This window comes from Eschscholzia californica, unplaced genomic scaffold, assembly GCF_041429995.1.
Source record: "Eschscholzia californica isolate CP2 unplaced genomic scaffold, dmEscCali1.0.p SCAF_3, whole genome shotgun sequence".
Lineage (NCBI taxonomy): Eukaryota > Viridiplantae > Streptophyta > Magnoliopsida > Ranunculales > Papaveraceae > Eschscholzia > Eschscholzia californica.
In genome coordinates, this window is record NW_028238420.1 from 59,242,752 (window position 1) to 59,257,170 (window position 14,419).

At 33.3% G+C, this 14,419-nt stretch overlaps 2 protein-coding genes across 17 annotated transcripts; both read right to left on the reverse strand.

Moving 5' to 3' along the window:
* Positions 1 to 152: 152 nt before the first annotated feature.
* LOC147552565 (65-kDa microtubule-associated protein 3-like) lies at positions 153 to 7,310 on the reverse strand. Of its 16 annotated transcripts, XM_086667846.1 has the most exons (16): positions 7,055 to 7,170; positions 6,868 to 6,961; positions 6,705 to 6,756; positions 6,226 to 6,323; positions 5,896 to 6,102; positions 5,501 to 5,752; positions 5,037 to 5,246; positions 4,732 to 4,887; positions 4,467 to 4,626; positions 4,231 to 4,382; positions 4,056 to 4,143; positions 3,806 to 3,879; positions 3,308 to 3,382; positions 2,591 to 3,051; positions 1,244 to 1,427; positions 153 to 210 (listed from the first exon to the last, which is right to left on the reverse strand). In XM_086667846.1, exons 4-14 carry the CDS (start codon positions 6,295 to 6,297, stop codon positions 2,779 to 2,781), a joined length of 1,719 nt encoding a protein of 572 aa, XP_086523972.1. In that variant the 5' UTR covers positions 6,298 to 6,323; positions 6,705 to 6,756; positions 6,868 to 6,961; positions 7,055 to 7,170; the 3' UTR covers positions 153 to 210; positions 1,244 to 1,427; positions 2,591 to 2,778. The 16 variants fall into 16 exon arrangements, with proteins under 16 accessions (XP_086523972.1, XP_086523969.1, XP_086523964.1 ...); XM_086667843.1 differs by having other exon boundaries at positions 6,715 to 6,756; positions 6,868 to 7,310; XM_086667838.1 differs by having other exon boundaries at positions 6,868 to 7,203.
* A 5,482-nt stretch (positions 7,311 to 12,792) lies between these two features.
* On the reverse strand, positions 12,793 to 13,984 carry LOC147552566 (LOB domain-containing protein 31-like). Its single transcript, XM_086667847.1, has 2 exons — positions 13,594 to 13,984; positions 12,793 to 13,168 (listed from the first exon to the last, which is right to left on the reverse strand). Exons 1-2 carry the CDS (start codon positions 13,900 to 13,902, stop codon positions 12,884 to 12,886), a joined length of 594 nt encoding a protein of 197 aa, XP_086523973.1. The 5' UTR covers positions 13,903 to 13,984; the 3' UTR covers positions 12,793 to 12,883.
* Positions 13,985 to 14,419: the final 435 nt, after the last annotated feature.

A 14,419-nucleotide genomic window follows, 5' to 3' on the forward strand; every position in this document is an offset into this window, starting at 1 on the left:
TTTTTTAACTTAGGATAAGTTAGGTAGTGAAAGAAAATGAGAGGATAGCCATGTAATTTACTTTGAGTGGATTTATTTTCTATTTCAGATTATCTTTGGTCTCTAGACTCATTGACCATGCGATTTTGGACTTAAAACACGTCCCCCGAATATAATTCAACTTTACCTTTTCATGATTTCTTATAACTTTATTTTTAGTATCATACTTGTCTATTTAGTCAAGGCCGCGGCTTTGGGGAATAAAGAAAATTCTCTGGGGAATAAATTCTCGAGGGAATCCAGATTTTTTTGAAAATTCTCCGGGGAATAAATTTTTATGGGGAATACAGAATACATTTTTTTGAAAGTTCTCCTCCATCTGATCTGTTCTCTCTGCCACTTCATATTCTCGATACCTCATCATCTGCTCCGGCGAAAGTCGCCGGCTAGCCAATTTTCCGGCCAGCGACCTTCAAACATAAAAATATTATTTTTTTTTATTTTCTCTCTTCTCTCTCCTCTCTCTCTAGATTTTTTTTGAGAGGTTGAAATAGTAGCCATAGATTTGTAATCTTGTTTCAGGGGTTTTCTTATTAAACGGTTTTTCTATCTGTTCTTGTTCTTGAGAGGGGATCTTACTTGACTTTTCAAGGGTTTTTAGGGTTTAAGCTAAGATTTTGTGAGATTTTTACTAGATTACATTCAATTGATATATTCTAGGGTATAATTTCTGGGGAGTTTTTGGTTTGGATCCAGAAATGTCAGGATCTCAAAGTCAGTTAATGAAGGAAGAACAAAATCGGACCAAAATGATCAGAAAGATCAGAGTTATTTATAACGATCCAAATGCTACTGATTCTTCTTCTGAAGATGAAGGAAGGGTAGAGAAGAAAAATAGATATATGGGTTCTAAGATAAAGATTCAGGAGATTCATTTTCCATCAAAAAAAATTAGAGAGAGAAAAGAAAAAAAAATTAGAGAGAAAGAGAGAGAAAATAAAAAAAAAAAAAAAAATTTATGTTTGAAGGTCGTCGGCCGGAAAATTTGCCGGCCTGCGACTTTCGCCGGAGAAGATGATGAGGTGTCGAGAAGATGAAGTGGTAGAGAGAGGTGATGAGATGGAGGATCCTTTTTTCATAGCATCTTCTAAAATTAGAAGCCCCTTAGCAATAAAAAGAAACATAAAAAGTCAATCTTATTTGACTAGTTTTAAGAAAAGTCTTTATTCCCCGGAAAATTTTCTTTATTCCCCAAAGCCGCGGCCTTAGTCAATCACCTATTGTACAACTTTTATTTTTGTACTTCTGAGAAGCACTTTATTTTTTTTATTTTTTCTTCTGAGAAACACTTTCACTATGGGACGTTGAAGCACTCAAATCAATTCATTGGACAACATTGTAATAATCAAATTGTGTTCCCTTATGTATCAGTTAAACTTCGTCGTTACCTACAAAACAAAGAGGAAAAATAAAGATATAAATTGAACTAAATTTAGTTTAATCTAAGACAAAGAAAACACATGATATAAACCCATTTAGAAGCATGAGTTTTCTTATATTCTTGTCCCTCTAACAAAAACAGATCTTAAGTTAAGTCAATCATCTCAAATTGTATTTCAGATGAAGATACAAGATTTAACTCTGTAAAGTTCTTCCGTATGCTTTTATCGTTCTAATAGAGTTAGATCTTAAAACAAATCCTTCTACCCCCGGTTCATGTGTTTTCAACTAAAAAACCAAGTCTAAATTGAAAGGAATGTTCGTTTAAGATCTGATTTTACTAGAGAAGCAAATATGTACAAGTAACTTACACATAAATAGATACGGACTCCGACCTTCAAGAAAAACAAAGATAACCTTATCAAAGTCCTTAAATTCCTACTTTGAAGTGTAAAAGTACTTTGTAGTCCTTAAAACCCACTATAAAGAACATACATACATATATATATATATGGTAAAACAAATTTTCACCATCACAAATTCAAGAGGAAAAATATGCAGATAAGGAAAGCAGAATAATATATCCATTTCCATCTTCCTTCACATGACTATCCAAAACTATGTGTATAGTTAGCTAGCCACTAGCTCTTCTCGGACGATCTATATTTTCCCAAACTGCCTCTGCACTTTCGCCGTTGCAGCTGTTTGGATTGGTAAATACAAGGTTTGAGGAGTACTAGCTAGGAACTGATATGGTGATATTGACTTGAGTTTAGGTGTTTGGGTCTCTTTTTCAGCCTTTGAAGACAATTTTGATAATGCAGTCAATGATATGTACACGTAGAAGTCTTTTAAGAATTAAGATCATCTAGAATTCTGCTATGTTGGTCATCGATGAATATACAGAAGAGATGGGGGGGGGGGGGGGGGGGGGGGGGGGAGAGTTCATGGGTATTTAAATTCCGTATGTATGGGTGGAATTTAAGATGTTTTCTAATAGGAAAATGAATAGAATCTAAACCTCTCCTACCTACACAAAAAGATTCGATAAAAATTTGTTAGAAGAAGAACGAATCAGGTCCAACTATGAAATCTTGTGATATAAAATGTTGTATGAAATTTTGAAAATGTTAACCTGAAAATAAAGCTGCAAAACGAGGTTCGAAAGTACCAATAGTGGTCTGTTCGAGTGATTGAGTGAAAACCACTTGACGAGAGCTAGTCGATGCCATGAACTTTGGATCAAGCTCCTCTGGGGTGTCATACACTGAGTTGCCTAACAAGTCCTAAATCGTGTTGCCTAACAAAAACAAAAGAAGAGGTTTGACATGTATGGGTAAGAAAACTTGTTTATGGCTATTAACCTGCGAATGAACCTCCAAAACCATCATCTTGTGGTGTTAAGCGATCGCGCTTTCGGGTTCCTTTAGGAGTAGTGGGTTTCGCTGAGTGGGATGGGTCAGTTTGAGTTGCTTGCGAGTTTGCTGCACCAAAAGAAAGTTTTCTGCCACCAATTCCTATTGAAGGTCTACCCACAAATTTTTTGGAACTTTGTGACCTTAAAGGACTTGACTTAGAGCCGAAGAGTACTTCCTTTTCTGCCGTAAGCTGACCTTGAAGTTTCTTTTGATCCTGCAGTGAAGATACATTATACAAGTTACCGACTAACTTATGGAAAAGCTTGACGTTGTTGACTCACTGGTGAGGTGAGTAAGCACAAGACATTGTCTAGTAGTTGAATAATTGGTCAGAGTATAATGATACTTAAAAATTATAGCATCGAACTACTTGGATTGTGTAGTTTTGCTCACCCCACCGTCCAATTGGATGTACAGAACCGACTCACACTCATTTAAAGACGTAAGGGGTGCTTAAATATGGAGCATACCCGTAGCCATTTACGCTCTTGCTCCTTTTCCTGCCTAACAAAACTATACTCTTCAAGCATAGAAAGAAGCCGAACCTACAAACCAGAGAAAAAGAAGAGTTAGAGTGTATATATATATAATATATATATATATATATATATATATATATATATATATACACGTTAGAAAATGTACTATGCATCAGAACAACTAGATGCCGACTTTAAAGTTGCCAAAATTCAGTAAACTTGGAAATAACCTTTTGACATTGAGACCCGGTCGGATCTCTTTAAGACAATCTACGCAAACCAATTACAACTCTTTGCTCATTGAGAAAAAAAGGGGGGACTCGTTATCAATTTTGAAAAGGAAGATTTTTAGACTACTATTACTCTTGTACTCGTGCAGAAAATGTGGTAGTTTCTAACTAGTATAAACTTAAGCTAAAAAGATTAATAAGGAATATAAGGACTTTTAATTTAAATTTATTCGGTACTAGTAAGAAAAGAAGTGCTTACCCCATCATATGTAAACTCACCACCTCTTTCGTTCTCCCAAGCCGTGACTTTTGATGTCAATCCCTCAACCATTGCTGTACCAAGTGCAACAAAACAAACATAACCCAAACAATTTAAAAAGAATCATACATCAATCAAACAGACAATAGAAGTTAAATTAGCCAGACTAACTCAACTGCGCTGCTTTGGACTTATGCCAGAACTTTTAAAATTCTTGGTCCCTAAGCAAAATTTGAGGGAAAATGCTTACCAGGAATCTTGTTCACAGTTGCACGAGCTTTTTCAGCACGCTTCAGTGTAAGATGTGTACCTCTTCCAGCATTATAACGATTCTCATCCTGGAATAGCACATATACAAGTTAAGTTACGAGATTGGAGAAAGCGTGAGTACCAAGAACACGTGAAAATAACACAAAATTACAGACCCTATTATATTCCTCAAGCCAGATCTCCTCCTCGCAAGCGGACATCCATTTTTCAACCTTCTCCAGAATATCTTTTCTGCTAAACGCTTCCTCTTTAACCATTCCTATTTGAACTTCAATTTGTTCCAAAAAGCAAGCTGGGTCTATGCTTCCTGCATAAAAAAACATACACTTCTTATATGAGGATTATAAGAACTCGATACCGCACTCTATGGAAATAATATATAGCTATATACCTGATTCATACGCTTCAATTGCATATTCCATTCCACAACCAGATTCTGCAACCATGTGAGACCGTCGATATATTTCGTCTAGCTCTGACCTCTTCTTCAGTACAAGCTCTTTCATCTTGCTTAATTTTAGCTCTTCCAGCCTAGACACCTCTGCTTCAACCTGCATCATGATTCATCTTAAGATGAAGAAATTGACACGGACCAGATAGTAAAGAAATCGACAAGAAGGTTTCCATTTTTCTCGGGTCTATCTTTGCAAACTCACATAATTAATGAAGTCTAGAGAGAGTGTGTTGGACTCAGTAAATTCATGCTCTGATGCAGCTATATTACAGGTAACATTCTGAAACATCTGCTGATCCTCAACTGGTGTATCCATCAAATTCCATAGCTCCAGCATACTGGTTGCGAGATCTTGAAGCTGTGGGAAGGGTCTCAACACTGAGAACACTTTTTAAACTAAGTTTGACATCAAATTTTCTATATGCCTCTTTCTTTCAAATCTCTCTCGCCTTATAAGAAAGAAAAATTGGGAGTTAATGGAAAGCCAAAATTATATTTTAAACATACCCTCTGCATTCTTTGTCTCTTAACCTCTCGTAATCTATTAATTGCATCTGCAAGCCTATTAATTGTATCATTACTTATGTTTTTTGCTTCATCAGAATCATCTAAACTGGGGTGAACCTCAGTTGCTGTGTGCTTGAAATCCATACCAAGTACCAAACATAATGAGTTTAGAGTAGTTAGGTGGTCCAGAACCAGCTTCAGACGATCGTTCTGCAGAAAAACCATAAGTTGATAGAGTATATTTCAGAAAATGGAAAGGCGAAATGGACGTAATTTGTTGATCTGAAAATAGAAAATAAGGAAAGATAAGGAGCAAAACCCATAAAGGGTTTGTTCCTCGGACCAATAATGTTCTTTTTACCAATGATTTGTTATTCTTGAAACAAGAAAGAAGCAATAAAGGGTGAAAATTTTGTCAACAAAACGGTGTTTCTCCCGAGCATTGGTCAACAGAAAATACAAACCTTTTCCTGTTGTAGTGCCTGAAGCTGTCTGTGTAACTCTTCAAGCCTTTTAAATGAAATATCAGTTTCATCCAGAATTGGGTTTGTATGTTCATTTTCTGTCGAGGAGCATATCTCACTCAAGATTTTCTGTATTTGCTCCAGTACTGCAAGAAACTGATTTATCCTGTCAAATTTCCTCTTCTTCATCTCTTCTAGTTGTGGGAAAATGGCTCTAAGCTCTTCCTTTAAGCTACGGATGTTTTGATCAGACTGCAAACCCAAAATATTGGTTCGACTAATGAGTTTATTAAAGTAGAAATCATAAAATTAAGAAACAATCCAGTCTGAAATTCTTAATCAGAAATAGTTTCTTCCTTTCTGTTATCAATTTCAGGTAATTTGCTGATACCCACCCGTCTGATGTGCACTGGGTGCTCACCCATAGCTGCACATATAGCCGCTAGCTCTGCTTCAGAATCAATAATTTCTTGCCTCAACTGAGCTCTTGACTTGCTTGCTACATCTACCTTTCTTCTGTATACCTCTATACATTCTTGTTCTAGCTCAAATAACATTTTATCCCTTTCAACATCAGATTCTCCAACTTCATCCCATATTCTCTAAAATAAAAATAGTTCGAAACAAAAAAAAATTCTTATCTATGAAGATGCCTTGTAAGGGATAATGTGATAAAATAACCATCAACACAAACATAAAAAAGTGATAGAGGAGTCTTTAATTACCTGAAGTTCGCAAAGAAAAGTTCCACAGTTTCTCTCAGCATGTTGAAGGTTATAATTTTGAAGATTGGACATGTCGATATTGTTATAGTGTTATTTCTCTGCCAAACCAAATAATTCGTTTGAGACAGCGAAAAGTATCTGAACTACTCAAGGGGATGATTTTTTTTTTTACCAAAAATCAACCCAAATCAATAATTCAAATGAGTCAGACATAATGAATCAGACAAATGAAAACACACATTCTGAAACCTGACTCGAGTCAATTCAGACCTCGAGTCAGATTTTAGATCTAACTTATAAAAAAACTACCTTTGTCAATCGAGGGATTTTAGATTCTCAGAATGTATGGAAATGTTAAGTATGTCTATTTAAAATGCAAGACATTTAGGAAATTGGGGTTCTTCAATTTGAAAACCAAAAGGAAATCATATCAGAAGTGTATTCAATTGAATGGAAAATTAGGGTTCTTATTCATATACCGTGAGTTACCTAAAACGAAAGAAATCCTAATGGTCTAACCCGATGTCATCCCTGTCACACCAATTCAAATTCAACCATCAAGATCAATAATAGTTAACCAGAAACACATACAGACAAACAATGGGAAGAAATGTTGATAAAAATTGGTGAAGAAGAAATTACCTGATCAGAGCCGATCTAGAGAGAGAAACTGATTGATCTTTGCTAAGAATCATCCAATGTTTTTCAAATGTAATCTTTTCAATTGCGAGGAGTTCTGTTGGAATCGAATTTTCCAAAGAAAAAAGAAACAAGAATCTCAAGATTTGCATAAATAAAATAGACAGAGAAAATAGACAGAGAAAATAACCATTAACGTTTCCCAGCGTTCGTTGATGAGGAGGTATCTCCAAAATTCCCGCTAATTTTTAGGGCTTATTCCCATTTAGTCACTAAGATATTACCAAATCGCCCGCCTTGCCCCCTAACATTTGACCAAAACACTTTTTTTTCAAATATACCCTTTGCCGTTCTCCCTTGACCTCTAGTTGGAAGATAATACTTCTTACCACTCCAACCAAGGGTTTAACCTGCATATTTCTCTAAATGTTCCTTCGCCTTGGTGCAACTCATTTCAAAATCCTAACGCAAGCTTTTTGACCACTAGGAGTTAGAGGGAGAAGAAAATAGATGGATCATTTTTTACCAAAAATAAACTTTTGATCGAAGAATTTTGACCAAGTTTTTCATTCTTTATATCTCTTGTTTCTATTAGCTAGTTTGTCTCCTTCTATCTCATTCTATTTTCTTCTTAAATGATCATCTTTCTATTATTATGATATAGCGTAGCATAATCTATATTGTAAATGAAAATAAAATGGTGTAGAAATAATCTTTCAGCATAATCTTTCTATTCGCAATGCGTACGATTTGGTTCATAGGATAATAATGACCTTATATGGAAGATCATCTAGTCCGATCCAATTAGAAGTCGTAATGCTTAGCTAGAAGCCGCTTACGATTGTCGGATTACTTCGGTTATCCGCGGCTAACATAGACTGGATCCTCCAACGAGTTATACATAAGAGTGGTAACTTGAACGAAAAGAATAGACTAGTGAGAGCTTGCCTATAGATGAATGTGATCCAGTCTGATAGTGCTTACAAAGATAGAAAAGAATCGAGCTCGGAAAGGAAGCCCGCAAAAGTGTAAAAGTCAATTTTGGGCTGAGCAAATCAAGCCCACTAGTGGGTTGACCATAGCCGACCATAAGAGGGTATTGGGTCGGACAGACCAAGCCCATTAAGGGGCTAGTCTGGTCGGCCATACACTTAAGGAAACCCTAATAGGAAGTTGTTCCTAATTAGGATTCCAAGTCAGAAAGAAGTTCTGGCAAGTTTATCTTTTCTGAGGGACTGAAGGAATCCTAGTTTGAGTGAAACTCTTATTAGGAATTCTTTATATAAGGACCAAGTTAGAGAACAAAAAAGGTGTGGAATTCTTTCAGAAGGAAATCACTCTCACAACTATTGAAGAGAGAGGATTTTAGAGAAAAAAATTTCATTCAATCTATCTAGTCTAGAAGTTGTTCTTCATCTCAACATTCAAGAGCTGAGTTAAATAAGGGAGTTCAAGTCAACCAACTCGGTGTCTCAAGTAGAGGAACTACACTTGAAGGCTTTTATCTTCCGAATACGGGTCGAAATTTAGTTCGAGGGAAAGCAAACAAGGTATTCTTCTTTCCGTTCTAGTTCATCTTTAGTACATGCATATGATCCTGGTTACTAGTGTTAAACATATGATGTTAGAGATTTCGCTAACAATACTAGTTAGATAATTAAGTAGTCTTTGAGACATACAAAATCCAACACCTCCCGCCCCAAGTTGGAGTTGTTCTAAGACGGTAGTCAAAATAGCAGGGTTGATAAGTCTTATCCTAAACCTAATTACTTTTATAGTGGTGTTTATACTTTTATGGGCACCTAATAATTTCTTGTTATAAGTAGGGTCGTAGGATCACACCGGATGATGTAGGGTTGATAAGTTTTATCCTAAACCTAACTACTTTCGCTAATTGCCTTTATCTCCCCCGTCTTTTATTTGATTCTCTGTCTCTCTCTCTTTGACGTACTGGTATTCTTCGTCTCTCTCCGTATCTTCTTTTCCATCTTCAACTCTTATTTCCTTCTTTTTGATTTCTTTCTTTTTCTAGATTCTTATATCTTAATTATCTTCCTAATCCTCTCCTTGTAAGTATGTTTAGCGATCTCATAACGTATTATTTATCTAATCGGGATGTTTCTAAAACTATGAAATTGAAATTGGTTTGGTTTGGTTTGGTTTCCCTTGAATATTATTCCAAGCAATTTCGAGACACATCATAAAGTACTTAGATATAATGACGTCTAAAATATAGTCCCCATGGTCTCTAGGGTTATTTTATGTGTTTATTCCATCTAGTAATGTATCCATGACATAGTCTTTTTTTTTTTAATGTAACCATGTCATACATTATATAAAATCATCACTGTGTTTTTTTTTTTGTAGTTTCTCAATCTCAGGTTTGTACTTTCTCAATCTCTAAAACTTCTTCTTTTTTCTACCATCGTAGGTAAAAGAATATGTTTGAATGTCGATTATATATGTACATGTGGATTTTATTTTTATCTTTATAGATTCTGATTAAATAAAATATTGGGCAGGAAGTTCAATATACCGAACGGGTACCAACAGTGGATAATATTATGTTTATCTTTATCGATTCTGATTAAATAATAATAAAAAATAAAAAGAGAAAAGTCTTAAGCTATAAAGAATATGTTTATAGATTCTGAGTAAATAAAAGAATATGTTTGAATAAAAGAATATGTTTGAATGTCAATTATATATGTACATGTGGATTTTATTTTTATCTTTATAGATTCTGATTAAATAATAATAAAAAATAAAAAGAGAAAAGTCTTAAGCTATAAAGTTTTTCTCTTAAGCTATAAAGATATGTTTATAGATTCTGATTAAATAAAAGATTATGTTTAAATAAAATAAAAAGAGAAAAGTCTTAAGCTACTATAAAGTTTTTCTCTTACGCTATATAGTTTTTTGATTAAAAAATAAAAAAATAAAAATAAAAACTGAAAAGTCTTAAGCTATAAAGAATATGTTTATAGATTCTCATTAAATAAAAGAATATGTTTGAATAAAAGTATATATTTGAATGTCAATTATATATGTACATGTGGATTTTATTTTTATCTTTATAGATTCTGATTAAATAAAAGAATATGTTTGAATAAAAGAATATGTGAGAATGTCAATTGTATATGTACATGTAGATTTTATTTTTATCTTTATAGATTCTGATTAAATAAAAGAATATGTTTGAATGTCAATTATATATGTACATGTGGATTTTATTTTTATCTTTATAGATTCTAATTAAATAATAATAAAAAATAAAAAGAGAAGTCTTAAGCTATAAAGTTTTTCTCGGAGTTTTATAAATTTTGGACGAAAACCTAATTCTTTTAAGAGGTTTCCGTGACGTTAACTATGCCCAACAAATGTCTGCAAACAACATCTAAGCCAATAAACCAAGCAATAGATGAGGAGCTTATTCGACGGTGAGTGTAACTATAAGATTCCATTTCTTGTAACTATAAAAGTCTGAGTCGTGGTAATTGTTTGTAGTCGTATGGCGGCTGGGGCTTTCCAGTGCTTACCACATAATGTAATGCCGGTGCACGTGAACGAGGTGATAGAAACCATTACCCGCACATCCTGTACAATGCATTAGCCTTATATGTGCATTTAACTAGCATACGATAGCCGTTGAAGTCTATAAAATGTAATATTCTTTGTCGCCTTAAGAACAGTTGCTAGCTTTTACTTCCTGTTTCTCATTTTTTTTTCAAAATGTAGACTGAGATATACTTACAGTATTATAAATCAACTAGGTATAACCCGTGCCTCCGGCACGAGATGTTAAATTGAGTGTTTTATGTGTTCATTAGAAGTATTAAATTATATTCTTAATTACATAAAAATTATATTCAAATTCTTAAATTTATAGAAGAAAATAAATTATTAACAGAGTTAACATAAGAAAAATCAGAAAAATATAAATAAAAAAAATCTAGTAAAGATTTACCGAAGAAGAGGAGATGTCTTCCTATCGGTTTACATAATGAATCCTAATGTGTAGTTTAAAGATATAAGAATATCACTAATTGACTCTTACTCATCTCAAAAAATATTTTAAAATTAAAAAATAGATTTCAAATGGTCAAAATTAATAAAAACAGTAACAATGAACTCTCCAAAAGATGTTCTTCCAGACCAATTGGAAATGATTCGAGTGTTCCTAAAAGATTGAAAATCAAAACCTTTAAGAAAAAATTGTTCACTACAAAAAGATAAACGTAGAAGCCAAATCAGTAGATTAGTCAAAATCACCGTATAATTTGTATAATAGAACGAAAGTAAAAGAAAAATGACATAGATAAGAGAGAGAAAAAATGGGAGATAGAGAGATATGCTTAGTATCCACAATTGTATTTACAATTAAATATTTAAAATTGCTTACAATTAAACATTTTTGTCATTATCTACAATTGTGTTTACAATTAAATTGGTAAAAGAGCTATATTAGAATCTCGGTATCAATCATATATTGATAATTACATAATACAAACATTAAGAAAACCTAATACCAAATAACTAAGAAAAACTAATTTTGAATTGTAAAATTTGTTTCATTAGTCTCTCTTAATCACATTTTGTTATCTTTCTAAATCACAACTTGTTATCTCTTCTACTGAAGAGACTCAAAGAGATCAATCAAAATGGTAAAAAGAAAATTCTACCATCAACTAAGTATTCCTGGGCAATTATTCTTAGCATATCTCTAGCTAATATTTCTTTTATAGTAGATAACACCTCTATGCAATTCTTCTACTACGCGAAGGAGAATCTGTAATGAGAACGAGATGGAGAAAGAGGCGTAAAGATGAAAGATTATAAGAGGAAAGTATACATAGAGGGGGGGGGGAGTATGAGATAGAATTCATTAATCATTTCTTTTATAACCGAAGATCAATTCATTCTTGAGAATTTATAGAGATTCTTTAGAAGTTATGGAGATAAAAAAGTTATGAGAGAAATACCAAAGGCTATGATTTAAAGAGAAAATAAGAGTTGAAATCTAAGGGTCATAATTTCATAACCTAAAAAAAATTAATCTTTTAGAAGTTCTGGAGAAATTTTAATGACATTTATTTAATATAATGACCATTTAGTAAAGGTCATTAAAATGGAGGTTTATGAGTGGTATATGAGGGTAAAATATACTACGGTTGAGATTTGATGATAATGAATTAGATGACCATGATTTAGCATGACGTTTTGTATAATAGATTAAGTGAGTGGGTGATCAAATTTCATTTTTTTGAGGTAGGGAATTGATCTTATGTCTAGGATTTGATGAGAAACATAACGAGCTATTGGATTTGTCTTTTAGTTTGTCCCAGTCAGCATAAAACATTGTGTTTTATATAATAGATATAAACCAGTTTTCTTTGTCTCTTGATTTTATCCCCTCATTTACCTCCTCCCTTCTCACTGTCTTCTATTCTTTAATGATCCTCCTTCTATTATTATGATATAGCATAGCTTAATCAACTATGTGAATGAAAATAAAAAGGTGTAGAAATAAAAAATTTAGCGTCTCTGATTACCAGAACATATTACGAATTGACCCATTATTTAATAACTTGTCACTATTTTCAATGTGTTTAATCTTTGCAAACGTGGTGCAACATTGTTATAATATTTAGTGTAGCAGTATAAGCTCGAACAAAAACTGGAAAAACGTCCCAAACAAAAGAGGGGAAAGTGGTTCAAAAGTATTTTAGAAAATAATAAAAATCTGCCAAAATAATAAAAGAAATTGTAATAAAATTTGGTTACTACCATTGTTTGAGATAGTATATTCACTCAAGTCAAAATGGTTTCAGAGCAATGATTTCCCACTAAACAAAAAATTGGTTAGTTGGTTTTGAGCTAATTTCATATGGCTTCTTTAGGAACCTTGAGTGCAATTATAACTACGAAGGTAGCAAGATTTAGTAGAAGTCATTACTTTCATCTTAACAAGAGAAGAGTAAACTTTCATCTTAGCAAGATTTATGTTGTAGGCTAGTATCTAGCTATGAACAAATTCTCGTGCCAATGTTTGTAAATCACCACTGTCAATGTTTATATCTTCGTTTGTCGGACTACAAAAACTCTTAGTCTTAATTGTAGACTGTCGTTGTGATTGGATAGAGCTAATCTGGGTTGTCACATTAGAAGAAGATATCATGTTCGATGAAGAATGAATGTTAACCATTGTAGAAGATTGAGGTGAAGTTATGGTTGCTTGAGAAGGTTGTTTTAAGGTTGCAAGGTGTGCCTGCACAAAAGTTAACTCTGCCCACAAATTCACCACCTATACATAAATTACCAAATACAACTCTTTTTTGGTTAATACTTTTCACAATTGATAAACATAAATAATACTCCCTATTTGTGGTAGTCCATTTGTCTTTCATGATCGACTATGTTGTTCACACAAAGCAGGATTCTCTACAAGACTACAATGGAGACCCGGGTTTCCTAGGAGATCACTAGGTCAAACTATCTTAGACTCGTCTTCTAAGGAAAGAAATGTTTGAGGTTTATCTACTTTGAAAATTCTAAAGTTCGGACGATGCGTGACAATGTCAACAAACTCAACATTGTCGACACAACAAGTTCAAATCTGAGTTGTGGAAGTCTAAACCATTGTAGCAATTAAATGAATACATCATAAGTTCAAATCTGAGTTGTGGAAGTCTAAACCATTGTAGTAAATAAACATTAGTAATCAATTACCTGTTGTTGAAGATGGAAGATATGACCTACACAGCCATAAACAGGATCTCTAATACGAGCTAAAGCTTCATAAGAGATGGTAAAAACAGCATCAAGACGTTGATGAATTGGTATACTTGATAAAATCTTAGAAACATTACTTGCACCAAATACTTTATGAACAGCTTCAAAATGAGTTGAACCTTGTTCTTTAACAAAATATGGTGCAAATATACACCCTCTTCTGCACTTTCTTCTTAAATACTTACATGCACCACATGGCCCACCACCACTATTAGTACTACCATTTTCACAATTATTCATCATCATTGTAATCTCAAACTCTTTCTCTAGCTAGCTTTAGAGACAATTAGACAAGTTCTTTCACCATTAGTAAGAACCTTTAGCTAATCAGGGAAAGAAGCTGCAGTGAGAGGGACAAGAGGTATATGGGTGTAGTATTTTGTTGAGACTTATTAGAGAGAAGAAATTAAAGAAGAATGGGTCTTGTGGGTTTTTATAAAGATTTGGGAGATATGGGTGGTGGTGATGGTGGGTTTAGGTCCTTTAGGAGAGAGGATCACTAGTATCCATGGGGTGGTGGGGAGGGAATTAAAAATAGTTAAAAAAAAAAAACAAAAACAAAATTCATAATTGTTATTGAGTTCAAATTATTTTTAAAGACTAAGCTACTAATTTATACTAATGAATTCTTAAATTTTCACTTTAAACTCTAAATATATTTTATTTTTTTTAATAGATGTCGGATTTCGATGAAACTTATATATTTAGAAAGAATTTTTTATGATGTTTCTAACAAAATTCACTTTCAATACATTTTTTCAAA

Excerpts from the sequence above, each read along its gene's own strand:
- LOC147552565 (XM_086667843.1), bottom strand. The coding sequence starts at position 6,297 with ATGTCCAATCTTCAAAATTATAACCTTCAACATGCTGAGAGAAACTGT. Across the intron at positions 4,627-4,731 it reads CTCTAGACTTCATTAATTAT|GTTGAAGCAGAGGTGTCTAG; the intron begins GTGAGTTTGCAA and ends ATCATGATGCAG. Across the intron at positions 4,383-4,466 it reads AATTGAAGCGTATGAATCAG|GAAGCATAGACCCAGCTTGC; the intron begins GTATATAGCTAT and ends TTTTTTATGCAG.
- LOC147552566 (XM_086667847.1), bottom strand. The coding sequence starts at position 13,902 with ATGATGATGAATAATTGTGAAAATGGTAGTACTAATAGTGGTGGTGGG. Across the intron at positions 13,169-13,593 it reads TCTTCCATCTTCAACAACAG|GTGGTGAATTTGTGGGCAGA; the intron begins GTAATTGATTAC and ends ATTTATGTATAG.